The 19,952-nt window shown below is 43.2% G+C and overlaps 1 protein-coding gene across 4 annotated transcripts in view; it reads right to left on the bottom strand.

Moving 5' to 3' along the window:
• Positions 1–19,952, bottom strand: part of RIN3 (Ras and Rab interactor 3) — a 74,873-nt gene that overhangs the window by 18,109 nt on the left and 36,812 nt on the right. For 3 of the 4 annotated variants that reach the window (XM_013940693.2, XM_013940694.2, XM_013940696.2), the window contains exons 4-6: positions 11,880–11,952; positions 7,962–8,053; positions 1,118–2,605 (exon numbers count right to left, since the gene is read on the bottom strand). In XM_013940693.2, coding sequence (XP_013796147.1) covers positions 1,118–2,605; positions 7,962–8,053; positions 11,880–11,952 — 1,653 coding nt within the window. The remainder of the gene's footprint in view (positions 1–1,117; positions 2,606–7,961; positions 8,054–11,879; positions 11,953–19,952) is intronic. The other variant, XM_013940695.2, reaches the window with a different exon arrangement.

The following is a 19,952-nucleotide window of genomic DNA, read 5'->3' as shown; positions in this document are numbered from 1 at the left end:
CCAAGACACCAGTGCTTTTGGTAACACTATCTCTGACTAAGACAGCCAAAAATAGGGGAGGTAGAAGCTGGGACCCACACTATGGCTGGCAATGTTCTATGTTGTGTCTTCTAGCTCCCAGTTTGCTTGGAGCGAGCTTAGGAAATCTCATACATAGCTCTGCATTGGTTGCCAGGTCCTCCAGAAACAGCTGCAAGTCAAACAAGCGCATGAGCACCTGCATGCATATTTTATCTATACTGCTTTGCACGGGATAAAGATTTTACAGTTCTCTGTAGGCTCCCTCATGAATATATGTTAACCTTAGGATAGTCCATTTCTTAGTAAGGAGGGAACTGATACATTACTGTCCCACAGAATACTGAATGAAAAGCAACAAAACACCCCCAAACCACCAAAAAGATTACTTCTCCTTCCCCAAGGTAAGCTATGTCTGAAGCAGAGAGAGGCGAATACTACATTTTGGAGCCAGCAGTGGTGTTGCAGCAGGTAGCTCTTCCACCTTCTTCTGAGCTGAGGAGCACAGAGTGTGATCAAATGATTCCTCCAACCTGCCATTCAAAAATATTGTAGCCTTGTCCCTCCTTGTGAGGGACTAGCCCCTGAACTGGCTGCCACATTCAGGGGAAAGTTCTCCATTGTCATTGCAGAGCATGGAGCTGCAGTGGACATGGAAGGCCGCAGGGAACAGAGCAGTACCGGCAGGTTTTGGTCTCATATGATTCCAGTGAAGACAGGTCTTTTTGCGCATCTCTCTGTGTCACACACACATATTTCTATATACATATACATACATACATACACACACACACATATTATATACACGCATATATATATATATATATATATACACACACACACACATACACACACACACACACACAAAAACTCTTCCTCTTAAAATATTCATAATGGAATTTTCCCTCTCCTTGGTCTCCTGGGTTTTAGAGCTGCTCCTTTAAGTGCTGCCAGCTGCAAAGCAGACTTCAGCTCACATCCCTCAGGTTTGGGAGATGGCTTATAATTTTGTAAAGCAGAATCTGTGTCTGCCTAGTCCTGTCTCCCTTCTCACCTTCCCAAAACCTCCCCTGATGATGAATAAAGCACAAACACCTACCTATCTGTTCCTCGGTGTAGGCAGCTGGGTCTATCAGAGTTTTCAACTCAGTGCTCTGCACTAAGTAACTCTTCAGCTGAGTCATCATCATCCGGATTTCTTGTAGCATCTCTGTGCTGGAGCTCTGTTTTGCCATCATCTCTAAACTGTACACTCTGTAGTCCTGCACCAGGTTGCCAAAGTATGAATCCTTGTCCTGTGCCAGCTCCACTATCTTCTTCTGAAGCTTTCTGTCACTAGACAAAAAGACTGTGAAGACATTAGACAGGCTCACAAAGGAGAGCCTGTTCTTGGCCTTGCCCAAGATCACAGAACGTGTTTTTTTACCAGATGGACAAGCCAGCACCTCTAAGTCATCCTCTGTGCTGCTGGTGGAGTAGGAGTCTGGCTCGGATGCGGATGCCTGAGCCATGGCGCTGCCTCCTGGGCCCTCTAGGGAGGAATGCGAACCTTTCAGTTCTGCAGAGCTGATGGATTTGCGGCCATGTCCTGATTCAGTCTCAGCGTTTGTACAAGTGGAACCACCAGCTGCTGCTGCTGAGACATCCTTGGATGAAGCCAGCACTGCAGCTGAGCTCAGCTCCTCAACTGTTCTTTGCTTCAACTGGCAAGACCTGGGGATGCTTGGTGCATGGGAAAGTCTCTTCTTTCTTGGTGGTGGGATAGGAGGTGTCTTTCCTTTCTGGATGGCATTCATTTGTGTCTCATGCATGTCCTCTTTCTTCTCTGCAGGTTCAGGCTTTGTCTCCTGAAACTGTGATACAGCTCTTTCAGGAACCTCCCCAGGCATTTCTACAGCCTTTCTGCACAACAGCCTTTTATCTCCACTCTCTGTACTGGTGTCCTGTTTTTCATCTGTGTGTTCCCCTTTCAGCGTTTCACAACTTCCAGGCTTACCCACACAGCTCTCATCTGAGGTCCTCTCAGACAGTCGCCTCCGTGGGGGGATGGAGGGCTGGGAGCACTTCTTGGGGCTCAGTGCCAATGGCTCCTTGACTGAGCAGCTTTGCTTCCCTTCTTCTTCTTCTTTACTGTCACCGCCCTCAATTTTCATTTCCTTGATGCTCTTTCCTAGTGGCTGAAGAGGCAGCTGGTTTTCTTTACAGGCAGTCATGGGGTCCTGGGGGAGCTTCAGAGAGGATTTCAGAGAGTGACCGTGAGAAGGTGGAGGTGGCGGGGGGCGGTGCGGAGACCTCTTTTCAGAGAGTGTGGTGGCAGAGGGGAGATCGGTGCTCACAGCATGGCTTTTAGGAGCCAGTACATCTGGAGGAAAAGGATTACTGCACTCTTCTATAAAAATAGGATTCACGAACCAGAGCCTGTCATTTCCTATTGACAGCTCAATTTCACATGAGCAGTGGTTTGTGCTACTTGCAAAACACTGGGTAGATCTTAAACTGTCTGCCTGGGCCGTGCTGAAAGCAGAGGCTTTTGCAGGTTGGGATATCCCCCCTCCTCTTCTGTGGTTTAAGGAAGAATCCCAGAAATCTGTTCCAAAAAAGCAAACAAACAAACAAACAAACAAAGAGACTAGAATGAGAGAATTTTAGCTGCTAACAGTACATGAAAATTCTACTTTGTGTTAGAAGACATGTTATAAAAGCTTTCACACCTCTGCACAAAACTGTATGAGGAAAAGGTTGATTGTTTTGTGTGTGTACGATGCTTCAGACTAGGGTATGAGCTCAGAAGTTTCACCAGAAAACTATTTCTTGCCAATTTTAGGAAACCCATCTAGTGAGAACAATTAATCCTGTGCAGATTGTGCAGGAGGGTACAAGTAACAAATACGAATGACTGAGAAAAAAGATCTGTCTGTGGCTTGTTCAGTGATCACTGCCCTCCAAATGTAAAATAGCTGTGGATAACGGAGGTGGGGATGTGAAGACCCCAGGCACAAGCTGTCTCCCTTTTACGGACCATAGGAGGGTGTGGAGCTGGGATATACAGCCTGGATCAGATCTGCCCCAGGAACACGAGAGGTGTCGGATGGTGACTACACTGTGCAGCAAGCTGCTGTGGCAGTCTATTCTACACATACATCTGATCCTGCTTTGCAATACAAACAGGTCTGAGTCCAGAAACATAAGGCTTATAGTCCTTCCACAAATTATAATTAGCACTAACTTCTGTAGTTCGGCATAGTCATGCCGAATGCCTGTTTTGCACCCTCCCTTGAGACTGTGTGGCTGCAGGTGTGAAAGAAGAATAGGGCCTTAAAACACTATGCATACATGAAGGTTTTATACTGAAGGAGTAGAGAATAGTTAAATATTTCAGTGAAAATGAAGATGATGTTTCAGATGAAAGTAATCATTTATATATATATCACAAACCTGTTACTAGAATTTGTCTTTCAATTATTTGTTTTAAAAAACATAATAAAATGTTTGTATGCCTTTTAAACAGATTTAGTATCACATTTAACACTTTCCCCTTCCCCCAGAGGTGAGGTTTCAAACCTGCTTGCCTAACTAGTCTGATTGCTTTTAACTGCTCTTAGGGTTGCTAATCTAGGGTCCACTACTGGAAGCATCAGGAAGCAAAGGATCCTGGAAAACCCATGTGCTCTGATTCAAGGAAAAGAGGATGCATCTCTGAGAGTATTCACTGGGTGAGGACTGCATAGACACCTATAGATTTAGGAGACAAGGGGAAGATGGCAAATCATGGAAACACAAAGATGCAATGACTAAATCAAACCACTTTGGTATGGTTGTCCCTGAACATTGAGCTGATACGGAGTAGACATCCGTCTGGGTGGATTTACAGGGGACACTTAGGGGGCTACAGGGCCTCCCCCTTGCCACATGATGCCTCCATCCTGCTGCGCTCTTGGTGCCTAGCTTGCCACCACCTTTCTGCAAGAAAAGAGAGGGGATGGATGGGGCTGTGTGCCTGTGGCACAACACTCAGTACTGAGCACTGAGCCCTGGGGCCATAGCACAGCTCACGGGATTGTGCCTTCAGCTCTACCTTGTGAGGCCCCGTTCTCCATAGTTCATCAAACATAGTTCTCAAATAGTTCATCTGTGCACCAGCATAATCCCAATCCTTCATGGGGAAGTGGGGCTCAGGCCTACGCTGGCCAGAGCCCTGGGCAGGGCCTGCCTATACCTCTTCCCAAAAACAAGCAGTCCAGAAAAAAACAGGAGGACTTCCAATTTCTAAAGCAAGGTTATAGCAGAACCTAAAACCGAGAGAACAAACTCTTTAAATAAAGCTAGCTCAGAAGCTGGCTCAGATAAAATCTCTCCCCTGTCCGCCACGTCCTCAAAGCCAGGCCACTTCTCCCAGCCCTGCTCCCCAGTGCAGCCAGTGGTTTTCGGTGGCTTCCTGTTTGCGACAAACTCCACGCAGCTCCTAGGAAAGCACCTTCTTTCTGTCACCGCTGCAAGAGCTGGCCATGCCTCCCTCTGCCAGCGAGCCATCCCCTGCTGCCCTGGGGACAGGGACATCCCCCTCCCTCCAGCAGCGCGGGTGCCGCAGGCAGGGCAGCACCGGCAGGTAGGCTGACTCCACACTGCCCCTTCTCTCCTCTAACAAAGCAATAATATAAAATAGCCACAGAGTAAACTACAGGCAAGCAAATTAAAAGGTTGTATCTGCCATTACAGAGAGAGCTAGTACCTGCAACCAAACGAAGAATTTGGCCGTGAGTCACTAGAAACTGGAAGTTCATTTGCAGTGTTAGACTTGGAGCCAAAACACAGCTCCTTGACTCCAGTGTTAAGGTGGTGAAGTGCCTTTGATTTTGTCTGTGTCAGTTTTATCCATTGTAACCCGCCAGCCACCTTTCTGCACTACTAACAAGACAGTTATTCTTTGTTACCATTGGCCTTCCCTTGCTCAAAAACTGCAAATTCAGAAAAAACCCTCTGAAGCACTGCTTTTCATAACGAAGCCTTTGTACCTCATGCTCTCCTAAAACAATGCCACACATGTCCTGACTCTGTCCCTGGAAGGTAGCAGAGTGGTCGTGACTCACTTTCCCCATATTGAAAAATGGGGAAAATGATAATGGCATCTCTTGTAAAGCATCTTGTGGTCTAAGGATGCAAAATGCTTTACAAAAGTTAGGTATTGTCTCTCTTTCCTTCCATTCATAACAGGATAAAATCGCTGATTTACCCCATCACAGCCTAGGCTAGTGTCCATGGCTAATTCTACTTTATAAGCATGTCACCATGCTTTCCTAGGGATGCTGAGGCTAGAACAGCTTTATTCTCTGATTTCCTACCATGAGAGGAAGGAGAATAAAGAAGCTTAAAATAAAAGTGTTATCAGGAACAGCAGCACTTTTGACAACAGAATTCAGCTGTAGACATGCAGATACCGCAGCACAGATGGTGTCATGCTGCCTAGCCCCTCACTTCCAAGACGACCTAGGGTGTGATTTCCTTAAAATGCTCCAACTCCACCGAGTATCAGCAAATACAGGGCAGTGGGAGTTGCTGGTTTAAGTCAGAAGATAATACTGCTGAGTCTCGTGGGCTGAGGAAATGGGGAGTAAACCAATTTACAAAACGGAAGTTGGTTATTTTTCTCAGTAGCGGGCAAGTAAAAGACAATGTGATGAAAATGCAGTGTTCGACTCAGACTGTGAAGGGCCAGATGAGACAGTGGTGGCCTCTTACCAAGGTCTGCACAGCTGCTTCTCAGAGGCTACTGCAGCCCAGGCCACACTGTCTCGTACAGTGGGAAGGGCATTTTGATGTTCTCAAATTGGTCCTCTGGCTTTCCCTTAACTTACACTCTGGGAGGGAAGAGTTATCAGTTCTTTGAGGCTTTGACACTTCTGTGAAGGTACATGCTTTCTGTGCACCACGGCCACGCTAATTCTTCTGCTAAGAGACCTGTACCAGCCAAGTCAGGACTAGAGGGTCTACACCATATCCTCTTTGACACTATATAAAACAGCCAGATCCTTCAAAGAACAGTCCAGCTTGCAGGTAGACATCTTATTTCCACCCCTCCAAGAATACATATCACTTTGAAAGAAATGACAGTTGATATACTATAATTTCAAACAATGCCAGGTTTCTGAAGGGAGGGTGTCGAGAGGATGGAGCCAGACTCTTTTCAGTGGTGCCCAGTGATAGGACGCGAGGCAACGGGCACAAACTGAAACACAGACACTTCCATCTGAACGTGAGGAAATACTTTTTCACTGTGAGGGCGACAGCGCACTGGAACAGGTTGCCCAGAGAGGTTGTGGAGTCTCCTTCTCTGGAGATATTCAAAACCCGCCTGGACGCGATCCTGTGCAATGTGCTCTAGGTGACCCTGCTTGAGCAGGGGGGTTGGACTAGATGATCTCCAGAGGTCCCTTCCAACCTCAGCGATTCTGTGATTCCTTTGGGAGTGCAAAATTGGCTGACACATTTTGTTTGTACTCATTAGATTTTGTTCCAGGAAGCAAAAAACAGCAACACTCATTACTTCATCCTGTTTGACTTTACCGAGACACAGTGGCACTCCAAGAAGTTAGGATCACTTCCCAGGAAATCTGTGCACAATGGAATTCCTTCTGTTGACAGAAACTTTCCTGGCATGCAGCGTACTATGGCGTGCACACATCCAGGCATCACCACTTTTATGACCACCAGTGTACAGGCAAGAAGGAAGACTACAACCAACACTGCTTTGGTGCTTGTCCTTTAGTTAATCCTTCCTTTTAGAAGCTGCTGGAGACTGTTGTCTGAGTCGGGACCTCCACAGCTGGCTCAGATTAGACATCCAGAGAGAGAAGGTGGGAGAATTATAAAATACTTCTTACATTTTAATCCAAACATTTATACTTGTTATAATAAACTTGATAACAAGTTTGCAACTTGTTATCTGAAGTTCCAAAGTAATTTTCTTTAAGTAATAATTGCTGCTTGGGTACACATACTCAAGGAAGCTTTGACATATTGAAATTTATTTAGAATAGGGGATGCTGAAAGCATTAGAGGAGAATCTGCTGGTCAAATTCAATGAAGCTGGCTGAACCGAAACCACTGGGGTTTGCCCATCCCTTCTGGGAGGTGTGATGCAGAAGATTCAAAAATAGATCCCCAAAGTCCCAAGGTACTCTACTCAGTATTTCTAAGTGAGCTAACACTTTAGCTTTCAGCCTTGCTTGACTGATTTCAACAGCTGAGGAAAAACTGAAAAGCAAAGTAGCATGAGAGATGATTGCTAAGTTTAACAGTTGTCTAAAGTGAAATGTGTTTAAAGGGAAGAAAACGGAAGGAGTCCTTCTTTAGTTAACAGAACTGCATTTCCCAGCTCTGTGACTTTATACATATGATCTAAAATTTGCTTGCTTGGCCTTGTCACTAAAAATAACATTCTTTTTTGTAATCTTATGTGCTGAGATGAGAGAACATGCTGGGACACTACACACTTCTCTACTAACTAGAGAACCTGCAACAGGAATTCACTTGCAAAAATATCACACTCCCATCATCATTTCTCCCCACTCATCAGAGGGGAAAACTGTCTGGGTGTTTTCCTCTTTTCATTTACCTCAGATGCCAACTACTTTGAATATCTGTCAGCTATCCTGAAAGGCTGTTCTACACTTCAGTTGTTGTAATTTGTCCCCAGTTTATAGTGAGACTGTAGGTCACACCCTGCCGAGAAGTCCAAGTAGAGATTTATGTCCAAAGGGGTGATGTAGTCTTTTTCTCCAGTGTGCTTCCATAGACATAAAGATAATAAGCATCTTATTTCCTGCATTTAGGCATCCTCAACTATTCTGAAGACAACAGTTCATCTGTTCACCAGTTGCATTATGTCTTTGAGGCACCATAGTCCTTGTAAGTCTCCGTGAAACTGGCTGCTTTGAAAGACTTACCTATCCCCAGACTAGAGACAATTTCAAGATCTTGAAAGCTACTGGCTTCTACTATTGCTTGTGGTAGCTTCAGGGTGAAGGGCAGCAAATCCCTGTAAAAAGAAACACAGCCAAAAAACAAACCAAAGAATGAAACCCCCCAATTGTTAGAAACTCCAAATTTTACCATTGTTTTTTAGTGATTGGATTTGCTCATAACTTCAGGCCTGTTCTGCAAAGCACAGAATGTTGTCAAAGGAAGATCTTACAGCCAGTAAGGAGTCATGTAAATTGTACTGGCCTGGGTTGCTTTCATTTCACAAGAGATCACCAGCACCTGTGAAGATGCTTCATGCCATTCTGCTGGCTTTTGCCTTTGTTTTTTGCTGTGAAAAACAGCAGCAATGTCTCCCACCTCAGGGGAAGCCATGAGGCTAACTGTTCAAAATACCTGCCCATGAAAAGTGAGATATTGCAGATGGTAATTATTATAATTAGAAAAGCCATTCTTTTTTGTGTGGAGGGGATTTGTCCTCTTTTTTCTTTCTCTTTACCCCTCTCCCCACCTCTAAAAACCAGTGTAAGTATAAGGCACGGGCAGACAACAAGACGTGGTGGGGTTACACAGGCAGGGTGGCAAGACACTTTCTAGGGAAGAGACCTTCTGGGTAAAATGACAAACAATGAAGTTCTGCTTAGCACTGAGAAAATGAGCATATCCCTCTCTTCTCAGACTTCTAACTACTTTGTTTCTTGAAAGATGCTGTATGGTTATTGATAAAAGATGGTTTCTCAGAGCATGTTACTTAGGTTTCACCAAAATACACCCTAAGTCTCAAATCATTTCAGGGAACTCTTGAGCTGGCTGAGAATGGTTATTGTTTGCTTGTTGTTCAATAATAACTTGCTAAGCCTGTTCCTACCTCAATGCCCATTTTAGAAAGGACAAGAAAAGTCAGTAATAGTCTTTAAAAGGCAGCAAGGAATGGTGCAGGGTCGTTTTACATATTAAAAAGTTTAACAAAATGTTCTGCGAGCCTCAGGAGATTATTTTAGAAAAAGCTGACCTTGTGAGCAGGCAGTGTCTGCTATGCACACATACCAAAAATGCATGTGACTGCAGACCTGAGGAGGACCAGTCTGTTGACAGATGGATGTAGGGAGCCTATTTTCCCTTTATTAGCAGATACATATTTTGCTGACTGTACGATATACTCCACCGATTCTCTGTGCATTACTGAGCACTCTGTTGTCACATTATTTTTCAGAAGATGATTTGACCTTAGGATTCATGGACAAACATCAGGTTTAAAAGAGGAAGAGGCACCCACTGGCCTTCTTTTTTCTATTTGTTTGTTATTGTTATATGCACAAGTGCATAACAAGTGCATATATGCCTTTTTCTTTCTTTCTTTTCTTTTTTTTTTTAGATAAATATATCTAAAAATCAGGAAACATGAAGAATTTACCCTAACAGAAAAAAATCTGGTTGTAATCATCGGGCATGCAGGTTGCAGGCAAGTAACTGAGTCACATGTTTACCTGCAGGTGATATTTGTGTGATGCAAGGTGATTTAGCCACCTTGCTAGGACAGGTCAAACTTTCTTTTGAGAAGAGTCTGTCAGCCATGATAAACTGTTTCCAGTTATTTACAGACGACTGTTTACTAGAGCCCTGAGCACAGGCCTCTCAAATCATCGTCATGGAGAGCTTTTACAAGCTGCCAGAAAATGGCAGGCCAGTGCCTAAGCAGCCTTTTTATTACCTAATTTCTGTCAGAAATTTTATTCCCTATTTGCCTTATCTTTTGACAGCAAACTAAGAAATCATCTGAACCTTCTGATTTATATTTGATACCCAGAAGCAATGTTTAGAACAGGAACTAATAGAAAAGCTTTTCTTTTTTCTGAGACTCATTCTTAAACCATGATCCTCTCTGCAGGAAAGCAGAAATGAGCAGACTTTTCCCTGCCACAAACCATTTGACTAGAAATCCCCAATTCTTGTTTTGCATTTTGGATCTTTTATGCTGCTTTGGTAAAACAAAAATCTTTTATGTAGCCGTAAAGGTAATTTACACCCATTCCATAGGGTCTATTTGCATCTGGATGCCTCTCTTGGGTATGGGTAGGAGTCCAAGCCCAGAAGCATTGAACTCAGTTGGCTGCAGAATCGGTCCCCAAATTAGTGGGAATATCTGGCTAGGTAAACTGCAGCTCACTGTATCATACTATAGATAGACTGTTCCTGCTGTGTGAGCTAAACAAGTCACTAACATGACTACCTTGTAAACATATCCTGAATCTGCTTTCCTCTCTTAAATAGAAATAACCACTTTAAGAATCATCTAAGTTTATCCAGGGAACACCAAGAGTATATACCCAACTCAAAATCAGGCCTGCTAAAGCATGGGTGGCATAAGTAGGTTGTGTGGTATCACTGCAGTGTGCATGACACAAATGCATAAAGACGAGTGTAGATACACAGGTTTAATTCCATGGGGGGATTCATCAGTGGGTGAACAAACTTTGCTCTGATGAGGATGACCTAACAGGTCTTTCCCATCTCTGTGCCAACCATATTTGGAATTTCTGCACTGAGCAAACACACAAGGTCTGTTCTTTACCACTTTATTTTGTTTGTAATTTTTAGCTAAAGAATAGAAATTATTTCAGGACTTCTCTCCTTTGATAGACTCCCCCAATCAGAAGAGGTGACTATTCAGATAGTGCTCTGAATTTCCAGCAATCAACAGTCTGCTATCAGCTTTGCTAAGTCACTGCCAGGTGTGTGTGGATGCTTAAAGGTGCTTTTTGTAAGAGACGGTTAATCCAGAAACGTTTCAACTCCATGCCCTGGTAGTTCCAGTCCTGTGTGGATGCAGTCCTACAGCCCTCAGCCAAAGCTTCCACTGATCTCAGGGACAGCTGTGGCTCTGCTATACCTGAACAGACACTGCGTGGTCTGGCTCCATCGTTGCAACAAACATCTGAAATACCAGCAAAGCCTGCTGATCTGGCAAGCCTCACCTGAGGTTAGAGGAAACCATAGGAAACACCTGGGGCTGCGCTGTGATTGGGTACTGTGGAATAACTATATATTTGCATTGTTTGGACTAAATTATATTATGAGTTTGAACCAACCAGGAAGCACAAAATGAGACTCTGGAGTGGTGAAAGCCCACAAACAAAGGCTGAAACAAGTCTGCATGAGCCCTTGGGAGTCACACCATCCCAAATCCCTTTGTAGCTCAAGCAGTACAAGGTGTAGCATTTGGGACAGTACTATAAAACTCATACTCCTTAGCAATGAACATTGGGTGTCTAAACCTTTCCCTCCCAGGACTGGGAAATTTTGGATCTTGTTTCAAAACCATACATGAATCCTTTGTATGGACAGTTCTCTGTAAAGGTCTGAACTGGAATCCAGCTTTCTTAACTGGAGGAGGTCTGGATTCGACATCTGTGGCCCTGTCATTGTGCATTGATCCCATTTCTAATTCAGTCACAAAGCTGTATTTTTTTTCTCCCACCTTCCCCACACCTTTTCCTTTGTTTTAAAGAATAGAAGGAAGAATCTCTGCTCTCATAGCGCCTTCTGTTTCTCTTAGCGCTACTAGTTTAAACCTTCATTTCCTTGAAACATCAGTGACACTATTCTGAAAGCAGAGTCTGGCCCTTAATCCCCACTTGGAAGTTATATCCTAAAGGAAAGGGAAAGATCCCTTGCAAACCTGTGGCTCTGTATGTACTTAAACGAGGTGCAATACAGAAAGATTTTGTTTCAGAGCAGCTCCACACTGGTTATTGTTTTTCACTCTACACATCTTTGGTTCAGTCGTACAAGCACCAGCACACTTCAGGGAAAAGGCAGGTCAGAGGGGAGAGCTACCCTATGAATGAAGTAATCCTGCCACGGAAGCAATGAATCCAACTCACCTACTGACGCAGTAGAAGGCAACGAGTTTGAAGACATCCTCAAACACCAGGACAGATCCTTCCAGGTAGAGAACTGATGAAAAACAAAAGTAGTAGTCAGCAACTGTTTTCTCTAACCTGTATGGTAAAAAAAAAGGTGGATGGGTTTGGCTCACACATCTTGTATTCTGTGGTTTTCCAGTCTTTGCATGGAATATTATGAAGAGGCTTAAAGAACTAGCTTCAGATGGCTCAACACAAAGAGATTCTTCATAGAAACTCTAGAGAAAAGACTCCTCAGCCTGTCTTACTGAACAGTTAGCTCAAGATGTCAGAGTGCTGTGACAGTAATAGAAACAATGGGAAGAAAATAAAACAAAAGAGGTCACAGCCAAACAGTTCATTACAAGCACATCAACCTCTAAGTGAGGATCAGCAATATATATGGAGCTGTCCTTGTGACTCTTCGTGCTGGAATCTGTTTTGGTCTGAATGGACAAAGCACTTTGAAATAAAAAAGAGCAATTGCTGTTTCACTGCTATGTGTGGGGGCTCTGACCCGGGTCACACAGGCAGTGTGAGCACAGTCTATTCACATCTTCCCTGTCTTCTCCCTCCCTTTGTGTTTTATAGTAGCAGCACTTTTCTTTAAGTGGGAAAATACAATCTACACCACCATTGCAAAGTTCTGTAAGATGACCTCCTTTATAACAGCATGCTATGGCATTGTGTAGCCCAAATCTCACAGGTTTAGCACAGAGCTTTTGGCTGCTAAGCTAGAAAAAATTCACTGGCTGGTGAAGAAAATTTCACAACATTGACCGGTAACCCAAGGCAGAGAGAAAGAGATGGATCTGCAGGAGATAAGTGTCCATCTTGGATGCCTAAGAAAATCTGTTGAATAGCTACATGCTACATTCCCACAAATCCTCTGTGCCTGTACATATACAACACACAATCCCAAGCAGAGACTGTTGGATTCAAGGAAATCTGTGGTGGTTTCTCAGAAATGCCTGTTTGCTGGTGGTAGAGAATGGGAAATGCAGAGCCACGCTGTTACTGCCATACGAGCACTGCTGGGAGTCCTCAGGGAGCAGCGCTAGCTCAGACCTGCTGAACGGTGCCAGTAGCCACTTCTGCATCTTTGCTCTTTTTTCTAGGTCACAGTTCAGAGCTGCGGACACCAAGCTCAGCTATCGTGAATCAGCTTCCTTGGTCTGCCATGATTCACAGCCCTATGAATCGTCTCCAGCACTTTGCCTTGCCCGCCTTGCTATTAGTTCCCCTAACAAAGTAGGGCCTTCATCATCTGTAGGAGGGGGACATTTGCCTAGCACTCACCTCCCCCAACTCCATTCACGAGCGGGTAAAATAACACTGGTTCTTGTCTTCTCACAAATAGAGAATCCCAGTGGAAGGAAATGCTCAAGTGTTGTTTCTTTGTTCGACTTCACGATTCATTCCCCAAACAAGGCATTTCCTCCTTTTACTTCTCCCTTTCTCCTAGCCTAGGCCCTGCAGTTTGCTATTTTGAGCTGAATATACCAATGCAGGCTTTTTAAAAGTTGCAAAGACTGTGTAATTCTCATGAGTCATACTTAACATCAATTTTTGTTGGATCAACGTGAACAGATCAACCTCAGCATGCACTTTGATATCATACTTCAATGTGGAATTTAAACATACTTTGAGCAAAACAATCCCTTTCTCTTGCAGTTCTCCCAGAAGTAGGGAAAAAAAAAAAGTCTAGCGAGCCTTTCTTTTTCTGTAATAAGAATCATGTTTCAGTCAGGGATTTTCATTACAGATCTACCAAGAACAATTTCTATAGTTTGAAATCCATCTGTTTTGCAGCTCTGACACAGGAAACAAAAATAAAGACAAAAAACAGTGCTGTTCCAGAAAATTAACCAAAACCCAAGCGTCTCTGAACTCACATGAAAATCCAGCAATTAAATAAAGCCCTTTGTGCAGATGGCGGTTTTAAGGACTCTCTTCTGTTAAGAACCACATGTCTCAGTTTGGCATCCCAAGTTGCAGGTGTAAGTGAGAAGTATGCTGCACCTGTAAATGTTTACAGACATGAGCAGATCCCTTGGATTTGCCCTAATGATTGTTTCTGTGCCAGGATAACTTAATCATTTGGGAGCCTTAATTTTAATCAAAAGAGTAGTATTAGTCCAAGCCTCTCAGTGTCAGGAGAAGGATATCAACATAGAAGTGCTTTGTAACCATATAGTTACTCCTCCTCTCAAATAAATGGCATAAAACATCACAAATCACCAGGAATTATACAGCTAAAGCAGTCTAGGTAGACTGTCTGAGCTTAAAGACGGTTGTTTTCAACAAGTGGTATATGGAAATTTGACTTTCTATGGCCTACTCTGAGAGGTCATAAAACAAAGAAAATCAAGTATATTTGTCAGTAGGCTGGAATTCATTGTACAGAGATCCACAGCTCTGCTGGGAATTTTTTGGGTAGTCTGCAAATAAGTAAGAATAGAAGAACACTGCTTTAGACAGTTACTCGAAGTACTGGCACCATCAGAACCAATACTCTGCTCACATTTGTTCTGAACAGAGACAGGCTCAAATCATCGAAGGGCCTGACTCTCAGCCTGTTTCCCCGCAGTAGCCTATGCTGGCAGCAGTGGCCCCAGGGCTGCCAGGGGCCACTTCAGACTGCTCCCAGCACAGTGTCCAGAGGGAAAGTATCCGTTGCAGGAAAGGGCTTCCTTGGGAGGAACTATAGGACTTCTTCCTTAACCTGTTTTTTTCTCATCTCTCTGCTGTCTGACTGCCAGCAGGCATTGCTGGTAAGTAGCACTCCTTGTCTGTTTTGCTGTCGGGTGGTGGGTCATGAGTTCTGCGTGGGAAAAATCTCTTGCGGGAACAGTTGTCATTTGCTTGTGGAGACCATTAAGTGGGTCCTACAGCATGTTTCTGCTTCTTGAAAAGATGCATAAAATAGCACGTTTGTACAGCTAGAAGGGCTTTGCTGTCTGTTGGGGATAAAGTATCCCTCCTCCAGTGCCATTATTCCCCTTAAGGCAACTCGCTCTGAGAACACAGTCAGGAATAGATGTTTTTCTCTGTCTGTGGACGTGTTGCGGGTAGCTGGAGACATTTCACTGACATGAGCATTGCTGGTCAGGAAAGTGTCATGATGCTGACATGTTTAGGAATTCATAACTTTTGGAAAAGCTGCAAGCAGGCACTTTTCTGCCAGTATGGTGTAATCCTGCTGAAAACTGCAGAGAAAAAATCTGCCTTCTCTGGCTCATGAAACTACACGCAGGGCACCTGAAGAGCAAGGAGAGCTTTACCTCTCGCCAGAGGAGGGGCAGGGTAACAAAAATATGATCAAAAGTAATTGCAAAAATACACCAGGTTCTGTGAGCCAGACATGTTGCCATTGCATGTTGTTTTACCTACTATTTAGAAACCCACAGAAAAAAATGTCACCTTCAGGAAATAAAGGGCAAAATAGGAAGATCATTGGCCAATTTTGAGCAGTCTGAAACGTATCAGAATTAATCGAAAAAATTATATGGGTGATGGAATCATTAGTAACACATGCTAGTGGTTCACTACTGGCAGTGCTCTGTTTTGTGTCCTTGTGTTACTCACTGAGTGAACAGGACATGGCCAGGTTATGAACGGTTATACATATTTATGAATGTTTCATCTTTCCTTTTACAGTACCAACAGGCTCTGAAGAGTGTCATCTTGAGGCATGGACTGGAATCTGTCTTGCAGTTTCTTTTGTTCTTCAGAGCTCCCCAAGATCTCTCCATCCAGATGCTGATGTTTTTGAGTCAGACTGTCTCTGGGTGTTCTGCTTTCCTTTCCTCTTTGATTTTTCCCTACAGAATTGTTTGCTAGCCCTGTTGTTCTGGTCACATGGACAAACCACCCCAGTTTCCATCTTCTTACTGCTTACAAGTGCTCATGGGACCCAATTACTGCAGCTTCTTCTCCTCTAATGGAGCTGTTAGTCCTGTTCACTGTTTTTGATATGTGTAAACCTTCAGAGACATCTGAATTCAAAGACATGAATTCCTCATTCTGCTGCAGTCGTGTTGACACAGGACTACTGAGAATGCAACCATCCTCAGAAATCCTGCTTGGATGTGCTCGAGATGCTCTTATCTTTCCAGATTCCTGCAAACAGTGAGATTTGTTATCATGGGAGTGATTCCACTTTTTCATTTCTATTTCAAGATTTTGTGATTATAACGCCACAGTCTCCTAACTAGGCCTCTCATTGGTATTTCCCTCCTTTGATGTAGGTCTCTTGCTTGACACCACAGTTGTCATGACCTTGCTTGCACTGATCTTTGCCAGTAAATAACGTTGTTCTGCTACTTTCAGTCCTTTAGTGCCTATGAACATGGGATCACTCCAAGGCAGAGTTTTCCAGCTTTCCTATTTCCAGATGCTAATGTCCCTACGCCTGCAAGGGAAGGCCTGAACACAGCTGGTGGCGGGAGCTGTTGCATGGGCCCTGTTAGCAACTTCCCACCTCTAGGAAACAAGCCCTGTGTATTGTTACAGAGGACTGCAACAATTACTGTAATCTTGGTGCTGAGACTATTGCTTTTGTCGTGACACACTGTGCTTGTCCAGCCTGTCATGCTTTACTGAGATGTGTGAGGGCATGATGCAGTTTCTCCACATTATTTCTTCAGGTCTCTGAGAATGGGCAAGTCTCCTTCTGGCTCTTATTCATGTACTAGTCTGGTGCTGATATTAAGAGAAGGAGCTTTAGCTGGATAGAGGGAAATTTAGACTATGCTGGTAAGAAGTACTCATGGTGTTCATGCTGTCTTTCTGCAAGAGGTCTGTTTGAAAGTTCCTAGAATCTGTCCCTGACATTGTTTCATGTATTATTTCTTGATCACTTTCTCAGTGGTATTGTATGACCTTCCAGTGTTGTTTGCTTGTAAAACACTGTCAGTCTTTATCTGTTTTCTTGTCTAAAGGCCTTTTTATTTTTTCTGTAATCATCTGCTTCTTCTCCCATCTGATGTCTAAGCTGTAGTTTCCTTTTTGGTTGCATAGTTCAATATTGTCTTGGGCAACCCAGGGCTTTTTGTCTTTCTTGTCTTTCCTAGTGCCTTTTTCATGAAGCTGTCAGTTATTTCTGTTGTTTCCCTCATCAAGGACTGAATGTCCCTATTTTGGGCTTCTGTCAGCATCTTCTGTTGTGCATCCAGCTTGTGCTTTCTCACAGGATTTTGATTTTATGGTTTCCTACAGAGTTTAATCTCTTTGGCCACGATGAAAAAAATCACTGCTGGTGGCAGTGCCTTGGAAATTGAAACTAATGAATTATGGAAGTGCTAAAGTGTTAATGAGCTTGGGTCTAAAGCATAAGAGAAATCTATTTTTAAATTATGTTTTTTTCATGAAATATAACTGTATTGTACAGAAATAAATTATGAATATGCAATTAAAAACAAAGGTATAGGCCTTCACAGTCTTATTTCACTGGGGTTGAGTGGAAGGGATACTTTGCAAAGTGCACTGTTTCCCTATGTGCATACCCTAGTGCTAAGAAAAAGGAACCATCCCAAATCTAACAGCTACAGGGATGTTGGACAATCTGTTGTACCTTGGCTCATCCACATTCACCCAAGCACCTGGGTAGTACTTTTGCGTACACTTACATTTTATGCCTTTAGTTCAGCATAAGCTCCTTCAGTTGCCTTGTCGCATTGCCTCTGACGCTTGAGCAGAAATGTATTATAGTCATTTCACTGTTCTGTTTCCTCCTTGTTGTGATTAGCATTACAGCAGGGGTTGAGAGGGTGGCTTTCAAGGATGCTTCAACCGCAGCTAATGCTGGTATCAAAAGAAATGTATCACAGCTCCTCAGTGTTTTCCTTACAGGTATCCATGTGAACAGTCCTAGCAGGGCCACAGGTACTGCCATTCATTTCAGGGGTTAAGAGACGAGCATGGTTTAGTGAATGACTGTTAAGTTTCAAAGATACTTGCCTTTCTTGTTGGATCCTCAGTCTTTATTTCCTTTGTAGTGTTCAAATAAACTTCTTATATCCAATGGAAATTCCATAACTGGTTTGCACTGTTTCTTCAGCCACAGCCTGAGAAAGTCCAGGACTTCTTTCCAGGACCTGATGGCAACGTGAGGTTTATCTGGAGTTTTAGATGTAGCCTTGCACAGGTCTGTATTCTTGTTCCCTCAGCAGAGCATAGAGGGAAATGTGACCTTTCCGAAGTGCTGAGGAGTGAGGGGGCTTCCAAGGGCATCAAGGGGAATAGGGAATTCATTTGATCAGAGTGGTCCCACTGCAAGCAGTTGAGCATTGTGAGATCATTGCTGGAGGTGCAATATTTCCACAGGTAATTCAGGATCTACCCAAACATTACAATGGCAGTACAAAATTTGTATTGCCCACCATGGCGATTCAACTTGTCAGGGCCCAGGGCTGCAGCTGACAGGACAAACTGGATATAGATATATGCAAGTTGCTCTCAGAAGGCAAATTTCTCGGTAAAACTTTGTAAGGTAAACCAGGCCTTCAGACATATAAAAGGTCTCCCCTGTGCATTGTGCAACAGGAAAGGATGCTATTATTTTATATTCTGGGACTTTATTTCTTAGAAATAATTTTCAGGCTGTATAGATAATTCTGAGAATCAATCCATATGTGGAAAAATGTATGTTCTGATTTGTGTTTTTTATTACGTTCCAATTTTTTCCATTTACTTTTCAGAAAAGTTTGTTTCTCTGAGTCTGAGGTACGTCATGAAATACTATAGAGTTGAGGTAATCATATAGAAAAAGGAAGTTTTCAGAAAAGTTTAAGGGAAGTCATCGGGTACCCCAAACCACACTCTGCGTGAGAGACTTCCAGGAAGAAGGGTAAAAGACCAAACTTTCCAAAGGTGAGTGATGAAGGAGACAAACCCACTCTGAAATGGCAGAGGTCAGTAGGGCAGCCAAAAGAGGAAAATGTGATACTTTTACATTACAGAGCTTGGGTCCTGCCTAACTGCCAGCCAGGCGAAAGAAGGTCCTCTGATTAAACTATTGAGTAATACAGATTGCATTCTCAGTGACTTTGAGGGACCTAGTCAAAGCTTAAAGCATGAGCTTACTTCCCTCAGTTTACTTCGAGCAGTATCTTATTTACCTCATTTATAAGCCTAAATTCTTGTTTATTAATCTCTTTAAGAACTTCAAAGAACAAACACTGTCCAAGGGCAAAAATTACTTATAGTTTGTTCCAGTTTGGTCACTGAGACAAGGCCACTGGTATTATGGGTGCTGATTTAGTAACTGTTTTAAAACCAGCTGTTTTGGGGTTATGTTCAAGGTAGCATGCTGACTAGTGTAAGACAGTATTATCCTAGAATAGCATGCATAGTCTCTTGCTCTAACTAAACATACATTTTACATTATTCCTCCTGGGGGTGAAAAATAAGGAAAAAAAAAAAAGTGAGGATTAGAATAATGTGAACAAGACTATGAGGGCTTCTTTCCAGCAGGTTTCTCCCACAATCCTGATGGTTTAAAGCATAATGTAAATATCAAAATGTTTGTATGGAGAGAGGGGAGGTAACTCTGCAGGATGAGAGTTAACAAAAAAAGAAAAAAGAAAAAAACCCACTATAAGCAACAGAATGTTTCCAAAACAACATGTAAACCACAGAGAAACCTGGCGGTGTTACATCTTGAAAAAGCAGCCGCACAAGGGCTTTATGTTTAAAATAAGCAGTGCATCAAAGCGATGTGGAACTCGGTTCAAATGCACTTGGTGAGACTTTCTGCTTTGCTTGTGCGCTCTTGCATTTAGAGGAGTAACGGTGAACTTGCACAACAGGTTATAAAATGTGTCCTCATACCTTGTTTTACAATACACCACAAGGTCTTGGTTGCTGTTCTTGCCAAACCAAGACTCTGGGCTTCTACTTTAGAGGAGTCTCCTGAGTGGGAACTCCTTGAAACAAAGCGAATTTTCAGGGTTAATAACAATGGGAATAAGGGAGAACTCATCCATGTCACAGACAGGCTGACTAACAGTGGAAAGATGTCTAAATTAGACATTCTTAGAAAGAGGCTAG

Source organism: Apteryx mantelli, chromosome 4, assembly GCF_036417845.1.
Source record: "Apteryx mantelli isolate bAptMan1 chromosome 4, bAptMan1.hap1, whole genome shotgun sequence".
Taxonomy (NCBI): domain Eukaryota; kingdom Metazoa; phylum Chordata; class Aves; order Apterygiformes; family Apterygidae; genus Apteryx; species Apteryx mantelli.
This window is presented reverse-complemented; position numbering and strand designations above follow the sequence as displayed.